The sequence below is a fragment of the Micropterus dolomieu genome, linkage group LG17 (assembly GCF_021292245.1).
Source record: "Micropterus dolomieu isolate WLL.071019.BEF.003 ecotype Adirondacks linkage group LG17, ASM2129224v1, whole genome shotgun sequence".
NCBI lineage: Eukaryota > Metazoa > Chordata > Actinopteri > Centrarchiformes > Centrarchidae > Micropterus > Micropterus dolomieu.
In genome coordinates this window covers 31,073,939-31,096,070 of record NC_060166.1, presented here as the reverse complement: position 1 = coordinate 31,096,070, position 22,132 = coordinate 31,073,939, and the positions used below count along the sequence as shown (strand labels likewise).

The 22,132-nt window shown below is 38.9% G+C and overlaps 1 protein-coding gene across 3 annotated transcripts in view; it reads right to left on the bottom strand.

Moving 5' to 3' along the window:
- The window catches only part of gbe1b (glucan (1,4-alpha-), branching enzyme 1b), a 91,757-nt gene that overhangs the window by 30,531 nt on the left and 39,094 nt on the right, over nucleotides 1-22,132 (bottom strand). For all 3 annotated transcript variants that reach the window (XM_046073605.1, XM_046073606.1, XM_046073604.1), the window contains exons 9-12: nucleotides 21,384-21,511; nucleotides 20,981-21,079; nucleotides 11,022-11,132; nucleotides 10,759-10,930 (exon numbers count right to left, since the gene is read on the bottom strand). In XM_046073605.1, the coding sequence (XP_045929561.1) occupies nucleotides 10,759-10,930; nucleotides 11,022-11,132; nucleotides 20,981-21,079; nucleotides 21,384-21,511 (510 nt within the window). The remainder of the gene's footprint in view (nucleotides 1-10,758; nucleotides 10,931-11,021; nucleotides 11,133-20,980; nucleotides 21,080-21,383; nucleotides 21,512-22,132) is intronic.

Sequence of the window (22,132 nt, the reverse complement as noted above, 5' to 3'; positions counted from 1 at the left end):
GGGCTGGGCCTATCCATAGCCGTGTCCCAATTCTAAACAACTTACTAATTCTAAGCCGGTTTTGAAGACACAGTGGTTTGATATTGAAAGACTAAATCAGCTTGATTTGTGAGAGTGCTATTCGTGGACTCGGTTGTCCCAAAATAGAAAAGAAAATAATGGACCTACTCACAGCTGAAACGTTTAACAAAAGCTTAGCGAAAATCTGACTAAACAAAAAACAACTGGAAAAGCAGTGTGTTTGAAAGTTTAAGTTTGTTTTGCTTGAAGTTTAATTAGTAGCAGTTTTCCAAAGCTCAAGTTTGATTGACATCGGTCAGCCCACTTCTTGTATCACCTCCTTGTACAAAACACACTACTTTGATCAATCAATGATTTCTGAAAAAAACTGTATACAATGAAAATGTTTATACTAGGCATGCTGTATGCAATTAATATGTAATTTGGCTGTGGCCTCTGGGAGCTCAGTTTTTCCCAACCAAAGCGTATAGCAGGTGATTTCTCTGTTTAGTTCTTACAGTCCTACTCTCTGGTTGAACATATGAACACACGCTGAGAAAATAGATTTTTGTTGCTCTTGGTCTGTAGCCTCAGTGAATGTGGATATGTGACAGTTGCATGAATTCAAAAGCTAAACTGTCATTATTTATGACAAATAAATTCATATTACAGTCTGAACTACTGCTCATAACCAACCGTTTCTCTTTGTGGAAGTTTTTTGTGACCATCAGGGAAAATAAGTAAAGTCTTCAAGCGCCAGGAAGCAGAGCATCACTTGCTGTCGGACAATGAAATAAATTTGGTTTTGATTTTCCCAGAGGGCCCGTGTTGCTCTGATGATGCAGACTAGGTCACCGAAAATGTCCAATGAATGAGTTACCTGTTGGTCCATGTGACTTTATGTTTACAACTTTTGGTTGGTTTGTAATAAGTCAGTGTGAACCGTAAATGGACTAGAACCAAGAGGAAACAATGGATCACACTGAGGGAACTGAACTACAGGCGTGAACATAGTCAGGGCAAAATAATGAGCATATAAAAGGAACTGTTACTCCACGCTGCACTCGAAATATTTCAGCGTGATGTGAAATATCACTTCATCTTCTGGCCCACACTTGACCTGTATAAATAAAAACACCACCACACAAAAAAATTGTACCCAGAAAAAGTATTTTGCTAACCGTGTTAAAATGTTTAAGTGTGGACTATTGCATTAATGAGCAGGCAGCATTAAGCTATTCCTTATCATCTACTTGCTCTGTGAGAGTGTGCATGGCATATGGACGCAGGGAGGGCATGTACACACGCCAACATACACAAATACACACAAGCACAAAAACACAGGAGTTAGAGAAAGAACATGATCTGCCTAATCGCTGTCTGAGACAGCGAGCCCAGATACAGACTGGCGCTTTGATAAAAGCTTTAAAAAGAGCTACACTTCATTAACAGTGTAAGTGCACCAGCCTCCTTTTGCCTGCATTTACTTTCAGTTTCTAATAGTATTATTTTATAAAGTCTAGTGGAGATGATTGATTTCCTGTACAGGTTGATTCAGTGCCACATTGAAGCCTTTGACTCTTCTTTTCATTTCAGCTTTAAAGAAACACATTGGACACACCTCCATTAGGTAATCATTTCCCTCTCCTCTATGATAACACAGCAATGTTCCTCCCATATGCCTGCATTAATCACCATGTTAATAACCTTCCTCTGCCTCCTCACAGCTGAAGTAAACCAGATAGCACATTCTGTACAAGGATGAAATATGATGGACTCTCACCACAATACACACATAAATATCATTTGTGTCTCATAATATATCTGTGGCACTGTTACCTGAGATAAAGGAGTTTAAGCACAATATATGCAAAGATTGTTTTTTTAAACAATCATTAAAGGATAATTTCAGTTTTTTTTTTTTAACCAAGTTTGACTACAAGAAAGAAGTCAGAGGGGGCAAGAAACACCAGTAGTCAGAAGATCAGGCTGTAAACAACTGTTCAGCCAGGTGATCTAAACCACTTTATTTGAAGGTAAATTACACAGAAAAACTATGCACACACACACACACACACAACCAGTATAGTTGCAAGTTGAACTGTAAACGGAGATATATGTTTATGAGATAGATTTATGAGATTTTTTTTCACCCAGTAACTAGTAACTTATTACAGTTTCAGAGTACCTTGCCCAACACTGATCTTGCACCACCGGAGTTGTTTTACGTGATGTTGCTGCTTTCATCTCAGAAATAAATTTGATGAGTACAATGTTATTATTACTGGTAGAACTGAAAAAGTAAAACCCCAAATTGTAATAGACAGTTATCATTTAATGGGGAAAAGACAACTACAGTGTTTTAGCCACGCAAGCTGCATGGCTCTAGGGATGGCAGTATGGGTAAGTCAGTTCACCATTTTTGTCCACATTACACCTGCACCATTAGCATTTTAGCATTGTCATTGTAAGCATGTTAGCATACTAAAGTTAGCAAAGAAATATAAATAGATGGTGTACCCATACTAAAGGGTGTGAAAAATAACTAAAAGTTTGTTGGATAATGTTGATGCTTACGCTTATTGTGGTTCCAATAATGATATGATTAATGGGGGGCAACCATGTTTACACAAGGTTGTGTCAGACAGCTTTTTAGCTGGCACATCCCATTACTCCTCTACACAGCCCTGCATCAGATAAGGGCCTGACAGTGACACAGTCCCATCAGTAATTAGCAGCACAAGAAGGAGCCAAGGATCAATGTGTTTTCCATTGGAGAGATTCTGGCAAAGGAAGATCAATGATGGAATCAGAGGGGATGGGAAGGCGAGAGTCACAGAAGGTTTCAGTTGCAGAAGAAAGAAAAGCTGCAGACGTGATGAAATGATTATTTGCACTTGCTAGATTGATTTCTTGTTACTGTGTTAATGTACACTCCCACTCCCAGTTTGAACATTAAATAGGCATTACTGGTCCAACAGCAGTGCTAGGATTACGTTGTTCATCCAAAACCACAAGCCTGAAAGCACAGTTAGCTCTCAGTGAGATTATCTATTTGAAATGTATGAGGAGGAAGCCCCGGATTTCAATTCGCCGTCCAAGGCCGCAGTATAATGGTTGCCTGTTGCGTTGTAGCGCTCCATGAATAAGGAGTGCTGGGAGAAGTTTTTAGCTCAATAATTTAGACTGTAAATCTGCAAGGTTATCTTAAGTCTCTGTGAGCCCTGAAAGTCAGGAAGTGCGAGTGCTTCCATTTTGTCCTTGCTGATGTAATGATAAAACCACTGAGGCGTTTCATTATTGCCACGCCACTTGGCGCTTTAATGTCATTGACACTCCAACATCCTTTACAGTATCCATCTCAGCATCTCAAATACGGATGCTCCCTCTGTCCTCTTGCTGTGTGGTGTTTGCTATTGGTCATGAGTAAATAAAAAGGTTTTTCTAGGCTAGGCACTTCAAATTGATTTGCTTGCTCAAACAATTTGCTCTTGCTCAGCACTGACTAAATGACTCTGCTGTCATTGATCCATTGACACGGCATGTCATCTCAGATGTACTTGATTTTCTTTCTTTCTTTTTTGGAGCATTTTAGCTCCCACGATAGTCTGAAATCTGGAAAGTTCTCGGGGATGAACTTTAGTGCAGTGTGTCTTTGTAGATTTTGAACTTTTTGTTTTAGTTCCCTGATTTTGTGTTCTTCAGAAAAAACTTTCATAAATTATTACTGTTATCAAAAGATGATGGCACCATTCTTTTAGTCAGCCAGACAGCAGTTCTCAAAAGAGAACAATATTCCTTTCTCTGCCTCCTTAATATTGATCTCCTGTCCATATCTTTGGTCTTCAAACTCTCGCTCTTAAAGGTTGAATTGTGACTTTGCCTTATTTGTCTGAGTAATTCTGCAAACTCTGATTTAAGGAAATGGAACACCATTGGCCATAAGTAATCATTTTGAAAAGGAAGATTTTATTTGACTTTATTTAGGTACTTTTCCTGTTTTCTAGCTCTGTTAATACTACAGAAGAGTTTGTCCTTTCTCCAAATCCATGACACAACACCTACAAACAGAAATTGACAAATGAACTGATGCAGAAAAAGGTTTATACAAAAGTAAAAATGGGAAGGTCACAACTGCCTATGTAAATAAGGATCACGATTCAATTACACAACTATTCTTTATAAAGAGCCTTCTAGGTCATCATAACCCTTTGAAGAAATTAAAATAACTGAGGGGGTTCAGGACAGCCACATATGTGACAGATTATACAAAAATGCAGTAAAATACAAAAGGCTTCCAGTCCATACTGGGAAAAACTGCATCAGCGAGAGGGATTATCTGTGATCTGGAGGTTAAAAACTGCTCATAGCCAGCAGGATGAGAAGCAAGATCACCATAAGTGGCAGAGGTTTTAAGGCAATGAGAGACATGTTTCCACTTACACTATAATGAGACAGGTTACAGACTTAGAAGGAATTTACAGGCACATTCTCTAGTTCAAATCTAAAGTGAATATAAATGCAGAATACCTGTATTCATAATTGAACCCTGTCTATCATTTCCATCCATCCATCCATCCATCCATCGTCAACCGCTTATCCTGTGCACAGGGTCGCGGGGGGCTGGAGCCAATCTCAGCTGGCATCTGGCAAAAGGCGGGGTACACCCTGGACAGGTCGCTGTCTATCATTTCAGTAGTTCTAATTTTACATACACAGAAAAGACTGATACTGATGATGCAAATGCAAGGATTTAAAAGGGGTAGGCTAATGGGAAGTATGCACACATGTATAGATAGTACATAGTAATATTACTAGTAGCACAAGACCATCATCCGCATTTTTACAAAAATATTACTGGAAACTGAAGAAAAAAAAAAACAACAAAAAAACAAATCTTCTGTTTCTGATTTTGTTGTATCTAAAGAACAGCTACTACTTAAGATAAAGTGACTCTACTGGACTTGGATTAATAAATACAGTGAATTATTATAATGGGTCAGACTGAAGCATTTTGATCTGCTAGAAGGCATACATGGACTAGTTCAGGCCGCTTGTTAATGGGGGGCTGCCTAAATGGGTCATCAGTTGAAACAAGAGACTCAAACGATTGTCCTTTTGCTGTATATCTTATATATGGACTGTAACTGTATGTGAACACAAGATGCAAAGAATGTATGGACAAAGGCCAGAAAGGCAAGTGAGTAACTCCTTCGGTTTGTTTTTACAAAAGACAACTGATTGACTTAATAAAATCATTGTCATGAAATGTCTTGTTTTTCACTTGCTATAGCAACTCTTTATGATTCTGGTGCTGCACTGATTAGTTGAGAGTAAATGTGGCACCAAAAAACCATAGGAAACAAAACACCAAGAGTACAGAGTGTCCCTTTAAACTACACTTTAGCCAGAGAATCAGATATAATTAGTATCAACTGTCCTCCAACTGCCCACATGGGGTCAGTTCTCTGACATGCTGTTCATTATGAGCCACCCTGTTATGATTGTACCTCGAGAACAGCTGCTTTAATTGTGCTTCTTTTTCCCCCAACACATCAATCCACTTATCAGAAACTCACAAGGCGTTTCACTCCTTGAGTAAGACTGGACATGGTATTGAATATTGAGTGACAATGAATCCAAACAGACAGCACAGGCATTGTAGAAATATTTTGATAGTTTGTAGACCTTGACCGGATTACCTAGTCACCAGGTGGAGCTAAAATGCTGTGGATGACAAGTGTAGGCTGTATCTACATTAAGTCAGACAGTGACACATGCAAGGAAATACATTCCCTTCAACCAAGGTCAACATAATTAATTATCACTTTATTATCTTTACCAGCAGCCCTGATAAAGCCATGCTGTAGCTCAGATGATGTGTTGAAAACTGTGAAGCATCTCAACAATGACTGAAAATTGGATCCATAAAAATAAAAATCTGATCTTAGACAGCTTTTGTCCTGTATTTCACCATCAGCTCTGGAACGTGAGTATTAATGTCAACCCCACTTCAAAAGGTTCCTTTGATTCTTATCATCATCCTTGACTCATTGGTGGCGAGCTACTCCAGAGATATATATCCATGAAAGAAATAACAAATCTAATAACTGAGCACTTTACCCCAAATGGAAAATAAGTAACAAGGGCTACTTCAAACAATTTCAAGCCTTTATGAATTAGGATATCATGAGGATTGCTAACTCTCTCTGTTTGTGACTCTAAGCCTGAAGCCAAAAACAATACTTGGACATAATGATATGTACCCAAAAGAAACAACACCGTAGCACATAAGATAACACCCCTAACAGTATAGAGCAAATTAACACATAAGCTCATCAATTAAACATTTATAGTGATGCCTGTTTCTGTTTGTAGCCTGTGGAGAACTTGGATGGACAGGAGAGTTTAAATCTGTTTGGTAATACTTAGACATTGGTGTGTTTGCCTGAGGGGAGAGGTTCAAATTCAGGAATAATACGATTCATGAGAAGGATCTAAAATGATTGCCCTCCCCTCTTTTAATAAGAAAGGAACCAAACAGAAGGACGCTGCCTCACAATCATGACACTGATCATATGGTTTTATCACATATGGTATGATTATACAACATGTAAGTTGATGCAGTTTGATATGTTATGATACATGATGTGAGAGCTGAATAGACATGATTATACAGTATGTGCATTGTGAGCTAAAATCTTTTCATTTTGCTTTGGAAGTGGAATGTGTGTCAATGTAATTCATCCATGTTTACAGTATATTAAAGGTCCAGTGTGTAATATTTCTGAGGATCTATTGACAGAAATGATATATAAGATCCATAACTATGTTTTCAGTGGTGTATAAAGACCTTACATAATGAACTGTTATGTTTTTATTATCTTAGAATGAGACATTTATATCTACATAACTGCGGGCACCCCCTGCTGTGGAGGTTGCTGTATTTTGTCGTCATGTTTCTACTGTAGCCATCAACGAACAAACCGCGCTACAGAGCGTGTTTCGTCATCACGGCGTTCTTCTTCTGCTTGTGTAATTCCGGTAGTGTAGATGCCCGTCACTACATTGAGTACGTACAAAGAAGAAGAAGAGGGACTAATAATAATAGTAATATACAATCTCCGAGTAATCTTCTGGTTTATTAGAAGTAAAAAGAGAAGTGACATTTGGGACAGACAGCTGACTTCAGAAATCACGGATTTTGTGGATTTTCCCAGATGGAAGGCTATAACGTTAATGTGGGACAGATGTTTTCAAAGCAGTACTGAAGTTGTCTGTTTTCTGCTGGACATGTAATTAACTTTGTTTGTCAGACTTTAGCGATGCAAATGAAAACTGATGTTTGATAGCTTTAGCTAGAAGCTGGCTATAATCACAGAGAGCCATGTTTCTCCTGTCAGTAGTGTGAAATATGGATTAATTTCATGGCGCCTACTTATTCTCCAGCCTGTGGTTTGGCTTTGCCGGTTACTTAGCGAGAAAATCAGCTGATAAGTAACGTTAATTGGCAATAAAACCGTAACATTAGCTTAGAGCATGGAAACATCAGCCAGCTAAACTTTTACTGACTGGTAGAAAAAAAATGTATTGTTAGTTGGATTGGTTTATTCTCCAGCGCTGTGCTTTGGCTTGTGGTGTTATGTTAGTTGGATTAATTTCATGCAGTGACTCTCTCTCTCTAGCGCTCTGTTTTGGCTCTGTATGTTACCGTTGGTGAGAATCAGCTGATCGCTAATTGCCAATAAAAGGCAGCTTCCAGCATCGAAGCTCAGATCAGCCATTTAAACTTTTACTGCACTGGTAGAAAGGTAGGTGGATTGTAACTTTATGTAGTTCTTCTCCAGCCTCTGTTATGGCTTTGTTACGTGGACAGAAATGTGCCCTTACCTTTCTGAGACAAACAGCTGATGAATATTATTGGTAATGAAACGGTAACAGCAGGGAAGCTCAGATCAGCAGCTAAACTTTTTACACATTTTACTGCCCTGGTGTTAAACATGTATTTCTTTTTACTGCTAACGGTGATATATAACAAGACCGTGTCACTATCAAGTGACCAATAATAAATACTTTCCGAATTTGCATTAAAAAAAAACTTTACTGGATATTGCTTCCCACTGTGCACACACAAATATGTAATTTTTACTTTCACATGCTAAATGCTCATTAAAAACGTTGCACCGTTTTACCACAAGCTGAAATTATGGCTGTCAGTACTACTTTGTGTTTCTGTTGCATTTCAAAAAATTTAAAAAGACATTTTGGTTATCTAATTAAGAAAAGCAAGAGGAGCCTTGATCCTCACCAGCCAATGCCTTTGTAAACTTCATGAATTATGTGGTTTATAATGGACTGTGGTGCAGAAACAGTGAGGCTTCCATTGTCCTGGTATCGGTCAGTGGTCATACTTGATGCACTAGATGTGATAGTTTGAGAATTTCTTAATTTTCTTTGGTATGTTAGTCCAGATGAGCCAATCCTCCCAAGATGTAAAATAATGTATTACAGGAGAATGAGACATTATGTAGCACATCATATCTTCATGAGGCTGTTTATTAATGAAAAAGTAACAATAATATTCAAGAATAATTTATAATTTCTTTATATATCTAAAAGAAACCTAATTTCTTGACTGGCAATCTCTTATCTCATAGATGACATCTTTGTCCTGTCACAGGCACCGTAGCTATACTGCTCGCTTGGGTAGGGAAGGGTGGTGCAATTCGCAACCCTCACCACTAGATGTCACTACAACTTATTCACTGAACCTTTAAAGAGGTGGTTCTCTCTCTCTCTCTCTCTCTCTCTCTCTCTCTCTCTCTCTCTCTCTCTCGCCCAAAGTCTAGCCCAAAGTCTAGCCCAAAGTCTAGCCCAAAGTCCAGCCCAAAGGCAGTTCCCATCTCCCACAGAAAGCACTGCTCTGAACCTCTTGAAAACAGCTCGTTTGTAGTCCAGCCCTTCACTTCCTTTACTTGTGACGTCACAATGAAAACACATCATAAAGCTTGCCAAGTCTAGCGGGTCAGGCACGCCCTCAAACCAAGCTAGTCTGAGCGGAGGCCCTTTGGCTCGACTCGCCTTTGTTTGGGTTTCCATTGTAGAAATGTTGTACCTGTACCTGCTTCCAGGTACTTTTTTTCGTATCACCTCACCTCCATCGACGTTAGAAGCGAGCTGAGAGATACTAAAATGTAACGTGAAAACACGACAGACTGCTGATTGGTCAGAGTGAATTGTCACTATTCACTGCATCATCATTGCTGCGCCAGACAGAGGCCAGCAACAGAAAGTTTTATATTTTACAGTTTTCATATGGAATTTCATCACTAAATCCACTTCTGAGAAGTTTTGAGGTGAGAAATCAGCTGTGTAGATTTCAAATATTGACAGTTTTATGAGAAGTGATGGCAGAACAAAAATGTGCTTGAATATTTGTTGAATATTATGAATATTATATATTATTCACACAGACCGCTGTAGCAACAACGGCAGAGGAAAACACAGCTGCAAGGTTTTCATACCGCTTATCTGTCTTTACATTCTGAATAATGTTGAAACATTTTAACTTAAAAAAGAGAAAGCTGTGTGGATCGCTAGTGTGTGTGTCGCATTGAACATTACGTCGCGGCAGTTGTGTGACGACAAGCTATTTAACCATCTCTGGGTACTATCTGCAATGGAAAACGGAGCAGGGCCGTGTAGAGTCGAGTCTATCGATTTGCGCTATGGTAGCATTTTTCGGCAAGGCCGCATAGATCGTCAGAACACCGGCAACAGTTCAACGTTTAGTCCTAAAAGACGATGCAACTCTGACTCTGTTTGGGTCTGGAAATTCACAAACACAATCACAATTATTGGTTGTGAATTATATTTAAAATAAGTGAGTTAACGTTCACATTGTTTGGCCAATTTTTATGTAAAATTGAGTTGAATTATGGTGATTTTTGTAGGGGTTTATGGTAAGATGTGGAACAATGATGTTGTGTGGTTGTGGACTTGTGAGTAACTTATACCATCTGTTACAGTCGCAGTCTGAAGCGGCTTTGATTTGGATCACACTACCTTGTTTCTTACGACCCGCCCTTCTCTGCTTCTGATTGGCTAGTAGTCCTTACCTGGGAACTGTGCGTGTGCAACTCCCAACAAAGATTTTGTACAAGTAAGATGCGTCACTCTGTAGCTCAAGAGCAGAGCGTACAACACATAGGGTGAAAAGAGGAGTTCAGCAATGTGCAGTATGAGAAAAATATGATGTTTTTTGAAAATTAAACCATGTAAACCTGTTCTGGTACAACCCCTAAATAAGATTTTGAACCTGAAAATGAGCATAATACCACCTCTTTAAGGCTGCAATGCACAATTATTTTTATTACAGATTAATACGTCAATTATTCTTCGCGATGAATAAATTAATTGTTCATTGTTGTTAATTGTACAATTTAAATTGTCAGAAGAAATATTCATTGCCATGTTTGCTTGCATGATGATTTAAATTAGGAATGGATTATCCTAATTGTTGTAAATTAATTTCCTGTCAATGGATTATTTGTTTCACCACTAAAATATATCATAGGACCCCATCAAACACAAGAACAGGATCTTATTAAACTCTTATTAAACAGATAACAAGGGTTGTACTATATTTCTTAATGAATGCTTAATATTATTTAGTCTACAATAATAACAATAACAATACAGTATAATATCTAGGTAACTGTAGGGTTAGATTCTCTGTGTGTTACCATGATGACTCACCCATGAAGTTGAGGTAGCCTTCTCCACCTAGGCCATGAGTAAGGAGGCGGATCATCTTATGCAGCTGCATGCCACGGTCGATGACGGGTGTCATGGGAATTATGGAGCTCATGTTGGTGTACATCTCCTTGTCCATCAACCAGAAAGCCAGAGTCTTATCCCCAACAAGAGCCTGGAAAGGTGGGTTAGGTTTTATTACCAACAGTGAGATAATACAGACTTTATTGACACTATGAAGTAGAATCTTGTAGAAAATAGCCTACCTGATCATGACTTTCTGCATAGGCTATGCATTTCTCTCCATAGCGCCTGTTGGTTAATGTGTAGACAATATTGCCCATGTTCCAGTCTTCATCCTTTAACTCCTTCAGGATCTACACAGTGACAGAGAGGGGTTATTGAAAAAGGGTATGATAGATGTGTAGCTCAGAGATCCATTCGGGCTCTGACTGATGTCTGAAGCTCAGTACTTCAACTCTGGCAGTCTTCATACTTTTCTTAAGTTTTCTCTGGGTTACACTTCCTTCTCAGATCAATCTCTGTTTTGACATCTCTATATCTGCACTGTGAGTTATGTCTACCTTTGAATGGCGGTAATGGAGTTTTTAATAACTTCACCACAGCCCATGGGTAGTAAGGCATCAGCTCTCCCCACCTGAGATGGCCAAGGTCAGAGCCTCTCATCCACACGGAGGGATTCAACAATAAATCCAACCATGGAATCAATGCCCTGCCACTGGCCTGCCTACATGCACACTTCCTGCCAAAGGAGTCGTTTTCAGAGGTCAGAAGGAAACAAGGGGCCACCAAAACATGCATCTCGAACACATCTGCCCACACAGTGCTGCATTACAGTTACCAAAGCTGCTCCTAATCACTCACAAGTTACACAAGCAAACAAGAGCACAGGGCACAGTAAAGACACATAGACTGTGTTGGGCACAGAGAGATGCTAGAAAGCCACAGTATCAATGTCATTCCTAAAGGGGGAAAAAAATAGAGTTTACACCCTCCAAGAACCCATGGTGATGGACATGCAGCCTGTCTGAATGGTGGGGGAGTTAGATAGCCCATCTCAGTGACAGGCTGAAGTCTGCTCGGTGGAATTGGCTGTGACAGCTGACTGACATGCCAGGAAACCTTTATATTACTCTACAGAGCCATAATCCTCTGAGTAAAGAGAGTAAATTGTGGTGATCAATATGTCTGAGATGAACTGGCTGGTCCACCTAAATAGAGGCTACCCTCCTCTATATATCACTATCTGTTCACATTCACTCTTCACCTTAGCTTTGTGTGGCCATATTAGTCATTGCCAATGCCACCAGAAAACCTCAGCCAGGGACTTAACATCTACATGTAATACAAATTCTCAGACCTTTTAACTCCCTGTGAGCTCAGTTCGCTACCTCAGATCCTCAAGCTGAGCCACGCTGGCTATTCTTTGGTTTTAGCAAACATCAAAACTGATCAAGCCCAATATGCAGAGGAACAAACATTAGTTTTATTTCTTAAATCACATTTTTAATCACAAGTTAACAGACGGGCTTTGAGATCAATTGCTTTTACCCATCCCAGCTGCCAGGTTTAATCTAATGTCCATCTGTTTCTGTTCCATGAAAATGGATTTTTACAGCACAGAACAGTATTAAAATAATTATTTTTTTGTAATTACCATGTAAGATTGCTTTGAAAGAAAATGTGTTAAATTTTTAATTTTTGATTGTCACTTACCGTATTTAGACGAATACTATATTTAAAGGCATTACGGTTAAAGAGGGGAGCAAAAGGGTGTCTATACAAAGTCCTCCTCAATGTATCAAAAGGTAGAGACAATCAGAAAAAGGAATAAACATTTAAATAAAAGGTAAACAGTCATTTGGCATGAGATTTTACTTTAAAAATAAACCTTGAAGACTTTACAGTTCAAGCTCTATATTTGATGGTACTGTATATTTGTAATGGGAAATACAAAAGAAAGGTCAATAAAAGTTCTTTGAGGAGGTAGTGAAATATGAGGGAAGGAGGGAAACATTCAACATCAGGGAGACCATCAGGTACATACAAAAACATTCATATATATTCATATACAGTGTAAAGAATATTAACTCTTTGAATAGTTAATAAATTAAATATACTAATAATCTAGGCAGATGGTTCAGGTTAGTATTCTCAAGATGTTCCTCTAAATGAAAGGTATCTTGTTGAGGTAGGACGGTTTAGTAGCATCCTGGACAATATTACAATACAGTAGTTCATATATTCATAAATGGAACAGCAATACAAAGTTTCCAAATTAATTTCACCCCTGAGGCTAAACTTAGAGTACAACACCATATGAAAATAAATAAAACCTCTAAATGTTAGCTTTTTTTCCCCCACCTAGCTCCAATATAAAAGCTAAACAACTGAATCTGCAGGATATACCCCAGAGATCATCCCGGCCGCCTCCACAGCCACGTGCAATCATACACTTTACACTTCCTTATGAATCATTACAATTCAATTCAACCGCAAAAGTGGTCTGGGAGCAATTAATCTGGGAGTGGGACTGTCGGAGTGCAGACAGGAGTGACTGGGTTGACGACTTCCCTACCACCAGCTCACCCACATCAGCCCCGACCAGCCGAGCTTCCTGGCACCACTGACACTCCACTTCATCAATGATAATGAGCAGTGCACAAATCTTACTTTACAAGCCTGCTGTCAGGAGCCAACCAGAGTGCCCAGATTAATTAGGCAGAGCCAGAAATAAAAATTTTTAAAATCTAGCAGTGCAGGATGAGGTCATTTCACTGCCTCTGACATGCTGTGACTGATTCAAAAGCCTCTCAACTACCATAGCTTGGCACTGGGAAGGACTCGGGGACAGAGGTGTGTTCAGTGTAAAGCTCTTGTTTTACATTTGGTGGCTGACCGAGCATCCTGCCTCTCCTGTCTTTGCAGACACAACTGGAACTGTGAGTTTGCGTTGCTATGGGGACATCCTCTCTTCACACATACAGTGCCACCCCCAGAGATGAGCAAAGAATGAAGGTGTGTAACACTCAATCCCATGGATCAAGCTTATGCCTCCCTATCTTTATATTTTCACAGTTTTGGAAATTAATGAACTTCCTGCCCACGCAAATGTCTTTGCCAGAGGCTTCACCCAACTGAAAGGCATTCCTTAGCTCACCTCAGTTTTCCCGTAAAAAGCATTGCTGAAGTAGCCCGCACCATCTAAATCCAGAACCAGTTAAAGCTGGAGTGCTGGATTTTCAGGCTATAATGAACGTCCATTACGTTCAAACCTTGCCAAACTAGTTCACATAATGCTGATTAAGCCCATCACCACCAGGTAAATCTCTCTGTATTCGCAGTATACAAGGGTTTTTAAATCTGGTGTCTGTGGCAACATTCTTGTGTGGGAGGGCCACAGCAACTAGGAGTATATGGTGGAAAAACTTATGAAACATAAAAAAAAAGGTTTCTGATGCCACAGATAAAAAAGAAAATCAGCATTCGGAGCTATGATTACAGTCAAAAAAAGAAAGCAACTGGCAGGACAGATAATCATTGGTGAAACTTTTCCTCAATTGACAGTGCTGAGAGAAGAGAAGGGATTGAGGGCAGACACGGATGCTGCGTTACTGCTCTTGGACAGGTTGCTATTTGTAAAATATTTTGAGAGGGCTACGTCACTATTACATTTACGCTTCCTAAATGATAGACTATTGTCTTAGAGCTGTGGAAATCTCTCTGTTTTTCCTGTAACTATTTCTGAACATGAGCCTGGGGTGAGCTCACCTGTCGGCATACGTCATTGGCACACATTGATGTGTAATTACTCTCACTGCCAGAAGGGGAAACAAAATTCTATACAGGACTTTTAACACCATACAAGGGGCCTCCCACCATAGAGTGCACTTAGCCCATAAAATAAAGCAGGATGAAGCTGAAATGCTGCAGTTAAAGGAGACACCGGCAAAGATGGTCAAAGAGAGTAGGCATCCTTTAAGCACTGACATGTTCACATAAACAAGACTCCATCATTGCTTGTTGGCAGCCAGAATTTTATTAAGTCATGTTAATTGAAAGTGTTTCCAGTATGATGGACAGAGCAAAGTATGTGGACCAGAAATGGATTTTCCCCTGAAACTAATGAGGAGAGAGCTGTGCAGACTGATATTTTCATTCAATTAAAATAAATGGAGGAACAGAAACAAGAATCGGGACAATTGACTCAGAGGTCATTCAAGTTGAAGAGTTGAGAGAAGCAGAGGGATGCGGAGAATTCTCTGCATCGCCTTCTCTTATCCTAGCTGCGACCAGCAAGCCCTCTACCTCCTCTGCCTCTAATTGTTTCAATTACATCTCAATCTATTGTAGCTGGAGGGAAGGGTGCTTGTTAAATTAGAGGGCTTTTGTAACATTATCCATTAGGAGTGACAGCATTTTATGGTCATAATAAGATCGAATCATCCAAACTTGTGCTGTGCGCCTTATCTGGTCCTCTCATTAGGATATCTTAATTTTTCACAGCCTGTTGGTCCTAACAGCCTTCTGCAGCCAGTAAATGAGTCATATCAATCAGTCATGCTGGGGACGAAACACAGCATGAGACCCCGCTCGAGGAACTGAGAGAGATTCATTCGTGCACACATGTGAATCTATAAATAAGCTCTAGTGCTCCCTCTTTGTCTCTCTTCCCTTCTGTTTCTTCCTGCCTGTCTGTTTGTCTGTCTGAGGAAGGTCTATCTTCCTGAATGCTTGCCCTCCCCACTCCATGTCTCCTTCTCTGCAACACACACCTCACTGGAGGCTCCACTTCAGTCCATTCAAATCCCTCCCTAATTGACACTCTGTGAGAAAAGGCAAGGCTAGCCCTGAGTGCACTTCACTGACTATACCAAGGCATGTTCATATGAATGCTTCCCTGCGCAGAAATACATGAATTTCACTGCTCTCTCACTCTCCTCGAGCTTTACGATTCACGTTGCGTCAAGTCTCCCCGGGGAAGCAACACATTTAATTGAAAAAATGCAAGCAGAAGAGGTATCTAGACAAATATTGCATTGCAAGCAATATTGTTTGAAAAGTAAAAGCAGCAACAGCATCTTCGGAGGCATCCTGAGGATAATCCTATGAAACCTCTGGTTACTGTGGAGAAGCCTGCGTCTCAGCGGTACAGCACTGCCTGCCGTACAGCTATTGCAAGCATCACAGAGGAAGGTCAAGTCTGGGACTATTTCTCCCTCCCTCCCTCCCTTCCTCTGCCCCTCTCCTCTCCTCCCTCCATCCTCGCTACTGAGTAAAACCCACCGCTGTGAGAGACAGACTTGATTAACGATGCATAGGCTTCCCCCAACGAGAAACACGAGAAACTGTAGTGCAAGAGACTGCATGCAGCGCCGAGGTCACACTCTGCTTTGCTTTTTCACCCAAAATATGAGTAAATATAACTTTCAGTGTGGGCTAGCGGATAAAAAGGCACAGCGTTTTCATGAATCTTACAACAGATAACCTCTTTAGGCATTCTGCAAACAGCATTTCCCTTCAAACAGCAAACAAGAAAAAGCCTCTACTTGTTCTAAACATGCATAAACACACACACAGACATGACACGAAACAATCCACATTCATCCAACAGCAAACCCAAACACACAGACACATCCCCAGAGGTAACATGCTTGTCTGACTTCCTACAAATGTACTTTTTTAAATAATATTTGCTGATTTCATAATAAAAAAGTCGCACACTGACGATGAATGGGTGGCAATTTTATTAATAGAAGCTTTGAGGAAACACTAAGGGGACCAAGAAAATTTATTATGAATTATATACTGAAGTACAGTAAATCTGCCCACATTTTCCAGAAGAGGCAAATACTGCTCCAAAACAAGGTTGAAAAAAGCGTTCTACACATATACGGCAGAATGTTGCTGCCGTTAAAACAGACAGCAAGAAAAAAAACACTTTCTGATAAAGAAATATGATAACCTTTATTTATCTCTGGATGGATGGCTGGGTATGCATGCACTTTCCCTGTGCTACTCGGCATCAACATCATACTGTTATGGACTTTCATACCTGATGGCTGCACAGTTATAAACAATGTTTTCCCATTGTGGGCCATTAAGTACTTTCACAGTGGCAGTTTGGGCTGAAGTGCCGAGCTAAAGGGTGCTTCAACAGTTGTTGTGGAAGGACAGAGAATATTTGGCACCCAGAAATTCCCATCCAGTCTGAAGCAGTGCTGGGTGGCAACACATCACTCGATGGTGTTATTATGTTTGCCAGCAATGATTAGTGAAAGAAAGTGTTCTTTCAATTTTAGTATTGATATATAAGTTGTTTTTGTAAAGTTACCCTCCTAAAAAGTTACAATTTTTGTTACCATTTCTGGTTGAATTATGTAAAAAAAAAATAATAATATACATATATATATATGTTAATTTTCTCACAATTTATTTCTAAATCTAGGGATAGAACTAAAATTCAAAGTTGAAAATGACCCATGTCCATTAGTGTAAATCACAATTTGGGTTTTTGCATCCTCTACAATGAAGACATTTCAAATCCATGTTTGCCCAGATGAAATGTTGGCATATGTGATGCATGATATTGATGATATATTTATGATATAAATAGAAATAAAAGTGAGAAGGTTTTCTACTAAACGTTTTGTGTGCCGTTAACTAAAGCCAAATTAAAATGATTTCTGAGTATTTACATTTAAGGTTATCAATGAGCCTCTTCTTGCTACCAATTATTTTGAGCAAATGTTATTAAAGAGATTGACATAATAATATAATAAGAGTAAAGAGTAAATAAAACTAGCTTCTTCTATAACCATCGCTTCAAGACATGCATAGCATATTTATGAGTAACATTTTGCATGACATTACATGACTTAACATTATCAGCATATTAAAAATATAAGTATACAAGTCCTGTAACCATTAAACACCAACAAACATACAACGATTCCTTTTGTTAAGCCACCTGCGGAGACTGTTTACTGTATTTTACTTCGGTGTGGTTTTTTTCTATATGTTTGAGTGCGTACACATTAGCTACATTTTGTCTATGATAGCAGAACAAATAGCTGAACCTTATGCTGTATGGCATGACTAATTGTAACCTTCAGCAAACCTGGCAAAACTAAATTCATCTTCACAGCTTTACTCTTCCAAACAAGCTCTTCTTCAGTACAGTGCCAGCAGCCATATCAATGTAAACCCTGGCACTGCTGATTGACTGAAGCAAAGCAGGTTTGGGCTTGGCCAGTACCTGGATGGGAGACTTCCTGGGAAAACTAAGTTGCTGCTGGAAGTGGTGTTGGTGGGCCAGTAGGGGGCCACCCTGTGATCCTAATAGTAAGATGGCAATGCCCCAGTGCAGCGATGGGGACACTGCGCCGTAGGATTGGCCGTCCTTCGGATGAGACATTCAACAGAGGTCCTGACTCATTGTGGTCATTAAAGATCCCATGGCACTTGTCGCAAACAGTAGGGGGTTCCCTGGTGCCATGGCAAAATACCCAACCTGGCTTTCACCATCTGGCCATCTAATCATCCCCTGTAGTAATTGGCTCAATGTTTCCCTCCGTCTCTGCCTCAAGCTGATGTTTGGTGAGCGTTCTGGCGCTAAATGGCTGCTGTGCATCACCCAGATGGGTGCTATACATTGGTGACGGTTAAGGTGAGTCCCCCCCACTTCACTGTGAAGCACTTTGAGTATCTATGATAAAGTGCTATATTACAGTACAACTAAAATGTACATGTTAAAACAATTTTGCTACAGTACGTATAATGAAACTAAAATTTAAAGTTTGTGTTGAAATAAAAGAAACAATGACAAGGAAATTTAAATTCATTTTCATATTATATCTATTCATAAGCTTATCCTTTTCTACTTAGGGTTTTCAAAGTCAAATTTCATCTTTAAGTAGAACTATGTCTTTTTGTAGACCAACATGAAAAAACACTCCAGAGTTTTCACGTTTTTCAGTGAAATCTTGGCATTGAAGAAAATACTGAACAAAGATGATCATTCACACACAGAACATTTTCAATTTGTTAAGCAAGATAATCTCCACGAATTAACACATTTTTGCCATACTTAAACCTCACACACAAATTACTCCATGACATTTTAATATATTCTGATGCTTGAAAAAGCATCAGAGATCTGGCGAGGGAACTTGCCGCTCAATGAATGTCAGGATTTTAGGACTATAAAGTGTCACGCTCTATTGCCATTTCAAGTTATTCATGAAAATTCATCATTTCAAACATTTTCTATATTTCTTCACACGTACGGTAACTACCATTTTCTTCTTTAATTTATTACCCTGTGTGTAGTTGAGGATGAGTGGAGGGTGATAACCCTGCTGTGACAAGGATGGGATATTGGAAAAAATTGTGTTTCTGATCTTCAACTATTCAGATTGTCAGACTGGTTGGGAAGAATCAACAGAGCACTGAGTTCAAACTGAGAAATATCCTTTGCTTTGACATCATATAAAGCTACCCCAAGGACAGACATTTAGACTGAATAATGAATCAAAGTGAAATGTAAAGGTGACTGCCAGTCTATTCAAATACTGCACTTAAGAAAAAAAAACATCACAAAAGAAATTTCAGCTTGGATCAGTGACTAAATGACCTTCATGTTAAAATTGCATTAACATTACATTTTATTTCCAATAACAATTATGTCTCTGCCATCATTTATTCATAACTCTGTATTTGAAGGGATAAATAATGACCTTCCCATTTGCACAGCAGGTAGGATTAAGGAGGAAAAAAGAAAAATAAATTAGCACTGCTTTAGAAAAAGCACAAAGACCTTTCTCAGTTTGATTTTTTTTTTTTTTTTTTTAACTCACAGCTCCGAGTAAAAGAAACAACCAAGAGTGGAGTCTCTTCGCACGGTAAGAGACTTTAGACCGCTTTCACCATTACAGCAAAAGGAGTCCAGGAAATTCATGTGGCTTGTTTGCATTTCTGAATGCGTCTCATTCTGAATGTGATGTACAATTGTAGAAATATATTCAGTTATCTGTTTCATGGAAATAGAATACTATTGGCTTAAAAAACGTATTTTATTATCACTTTAATCCTTCATTGTCCCTATAGTCAGCAGTCTGGTATTTAACTATGTGTAGCCTTGCTTAATAAAAAGTTAATCTACTCTGTTTTATTGTATTTTAAATGGTTTGTTTTTATGTAATTTTATGTAAAGTATGTAAAGTATGAAAGGATATTAATTTTATTGTACCTATTATAGAACAGGGGGGTTTCATTGTGTGAAAAAAAACTTTTAAAGTATAGAGTTGGTATTACTGAAACAATAAAGTTATCTACTTTAGTAACGTGGCTAAAAAAAACCCCACAAATTTGATTACAAGCAATCAGTACGGAATACTATGTGTAAATTCATTCACGGCTTGGTTCAGTTTGTTGCCAATACACTAAGTGACCATAATAAAAGTCTATAATGCAGTACAAACAACTCTTAATACGTTTATTGTGCAGGCCACTGTAGTTTTTCTAGTCACACACTTGTATTATATAAGTAGAAACAAGAACGTTTCGAAGGATATAAGCGTTTTTAGTGTACTTCTAAATTTCAGAAGTCAGTTGATGCATGTTCCATCAAGTTTCCAGTTGTATCAAGCTTCCTTGTCCAAACATGGGAAGGTTTCTCTAGGAAAATACAGGGCAAGATCTTTATGTCACTGTATTGCTACAATAGTTTTACACTTGAAAGCTTCCTAAAAGGTTTACAAGCTGTATTGATTGCACTTTTTTGTTAACTCTTATTTCTTTCCCTAAGTATTTAGCCCATTGATGCGATATGTGCCATCAGCTCTTACTAGTATTTATTGCTCTTACTAGTATGTATTGTCAGTTGTAGATCTCGTGCTGTATTTGATGCTTTCTTGATGCTTGTATGTTGTTTCTCAAATGTAAGTCGCTTTGGATAAAATCAGTAAACGTAATAGCTTGGCAACAGGCTCAGCTGTAATATAGCACAAGAGTTTTTAATGCATCCAAACATGCCCTGTCACTCCCTTTGTCTTTCATCCCTGTTTTGAACGTTTACAGTTTTCTCTCTGTGGCTCATACAGGAGTTTCTGTGTGAGCATAGGCCTACAGTGGCTGTAAAGGTCGGTGGGGAGAAAAATGGGCGCAAAAAAGAGGTAGATTAAAAAGAAGTAAATCATCTTACCTGAATCCACTTGTCAGGAATGGCCATAGCCAGTCGGTAATCAAAACCAAGTCCTCCCTCCTCCACTCCTCTGCAGAGAGCAGGCATCCCTGACACATCCTGCAGAGAAGTCACACTATTTCATATCACATTTTCTTTGTGTGCACCGGTTTCTTTCCCAGTAGTCAGCCAAGATCACATCAATACCACTCCCCAACTCACATATTAAGGTAAGAAAATCCTATACCACAGGCCAAAAAAGAGTGGCATCCAATTTCCTTTTGCATTACTTCTTAATTACACCAATGAATATGTAAGTAAGCTATGCCTAACTAATAAGTGTTTCTAATTAATAATAGCTGTGGGCAGTATCATTGAATAGTAAGTTGATGCTGAAGGTGTGTGTGGTAGAGTGTGTTTTTACCTCTGCAACAGTGATGCAGTCAGGATAGAGGGTATGAACAATGTGATTGGCAAGCATCAGGTAAACCAAAGAGTCTTCGTCCACCTGTAGGCCAAAGTACTCACTATAGTCCCCTGAGAAGCCTGCGCCTGAGGAGTAAACACCCACACAGTCAACACTCATCATGTTTACCACTCAAATGTCTAAAATTTTTCATTCCCTCGTGCTGCTACAGTTTTACTTCATTTATTATCTGACATATTTCTAAACTGTCTTTAATATTGCAACATAAATGTAAATTTTTATGTCTCATTTTCAGGCTCATTCAGGTTAGAAACTAGTACAGAGACATCTGTACACCGGCTACACCGTAAAATGCCACTTTAGAAATTATCCAGTAGAACCTTCTGGTACTTAGAATATTCAAAGAACTTCATAATAATAACAACAATAATAATAATAATAATAATAATAATGTGACAGCTACTGCAAATGACTATAGATTCTTTCCTCTGTGTAAAGGTTCGACTGTTTTTGTTTTTATGTATATCTTTTACTTAGTTTTTTCTTTTACATATTAGCCCCACACTTTAGCTTTAAAGGTATTACTTGATTTTATTGCTCTCCTCACTGAATATTTGCTCAAATTAAATTTAAACTTTGTAGCATGTATTATTACACACTTCCTATAACCTCATTTGAAATACTGTAGAGGAACAGATTTTGCCAACCAATCAGGCTCAAGTATAGTGACGGTTCTGCCTGTGAGC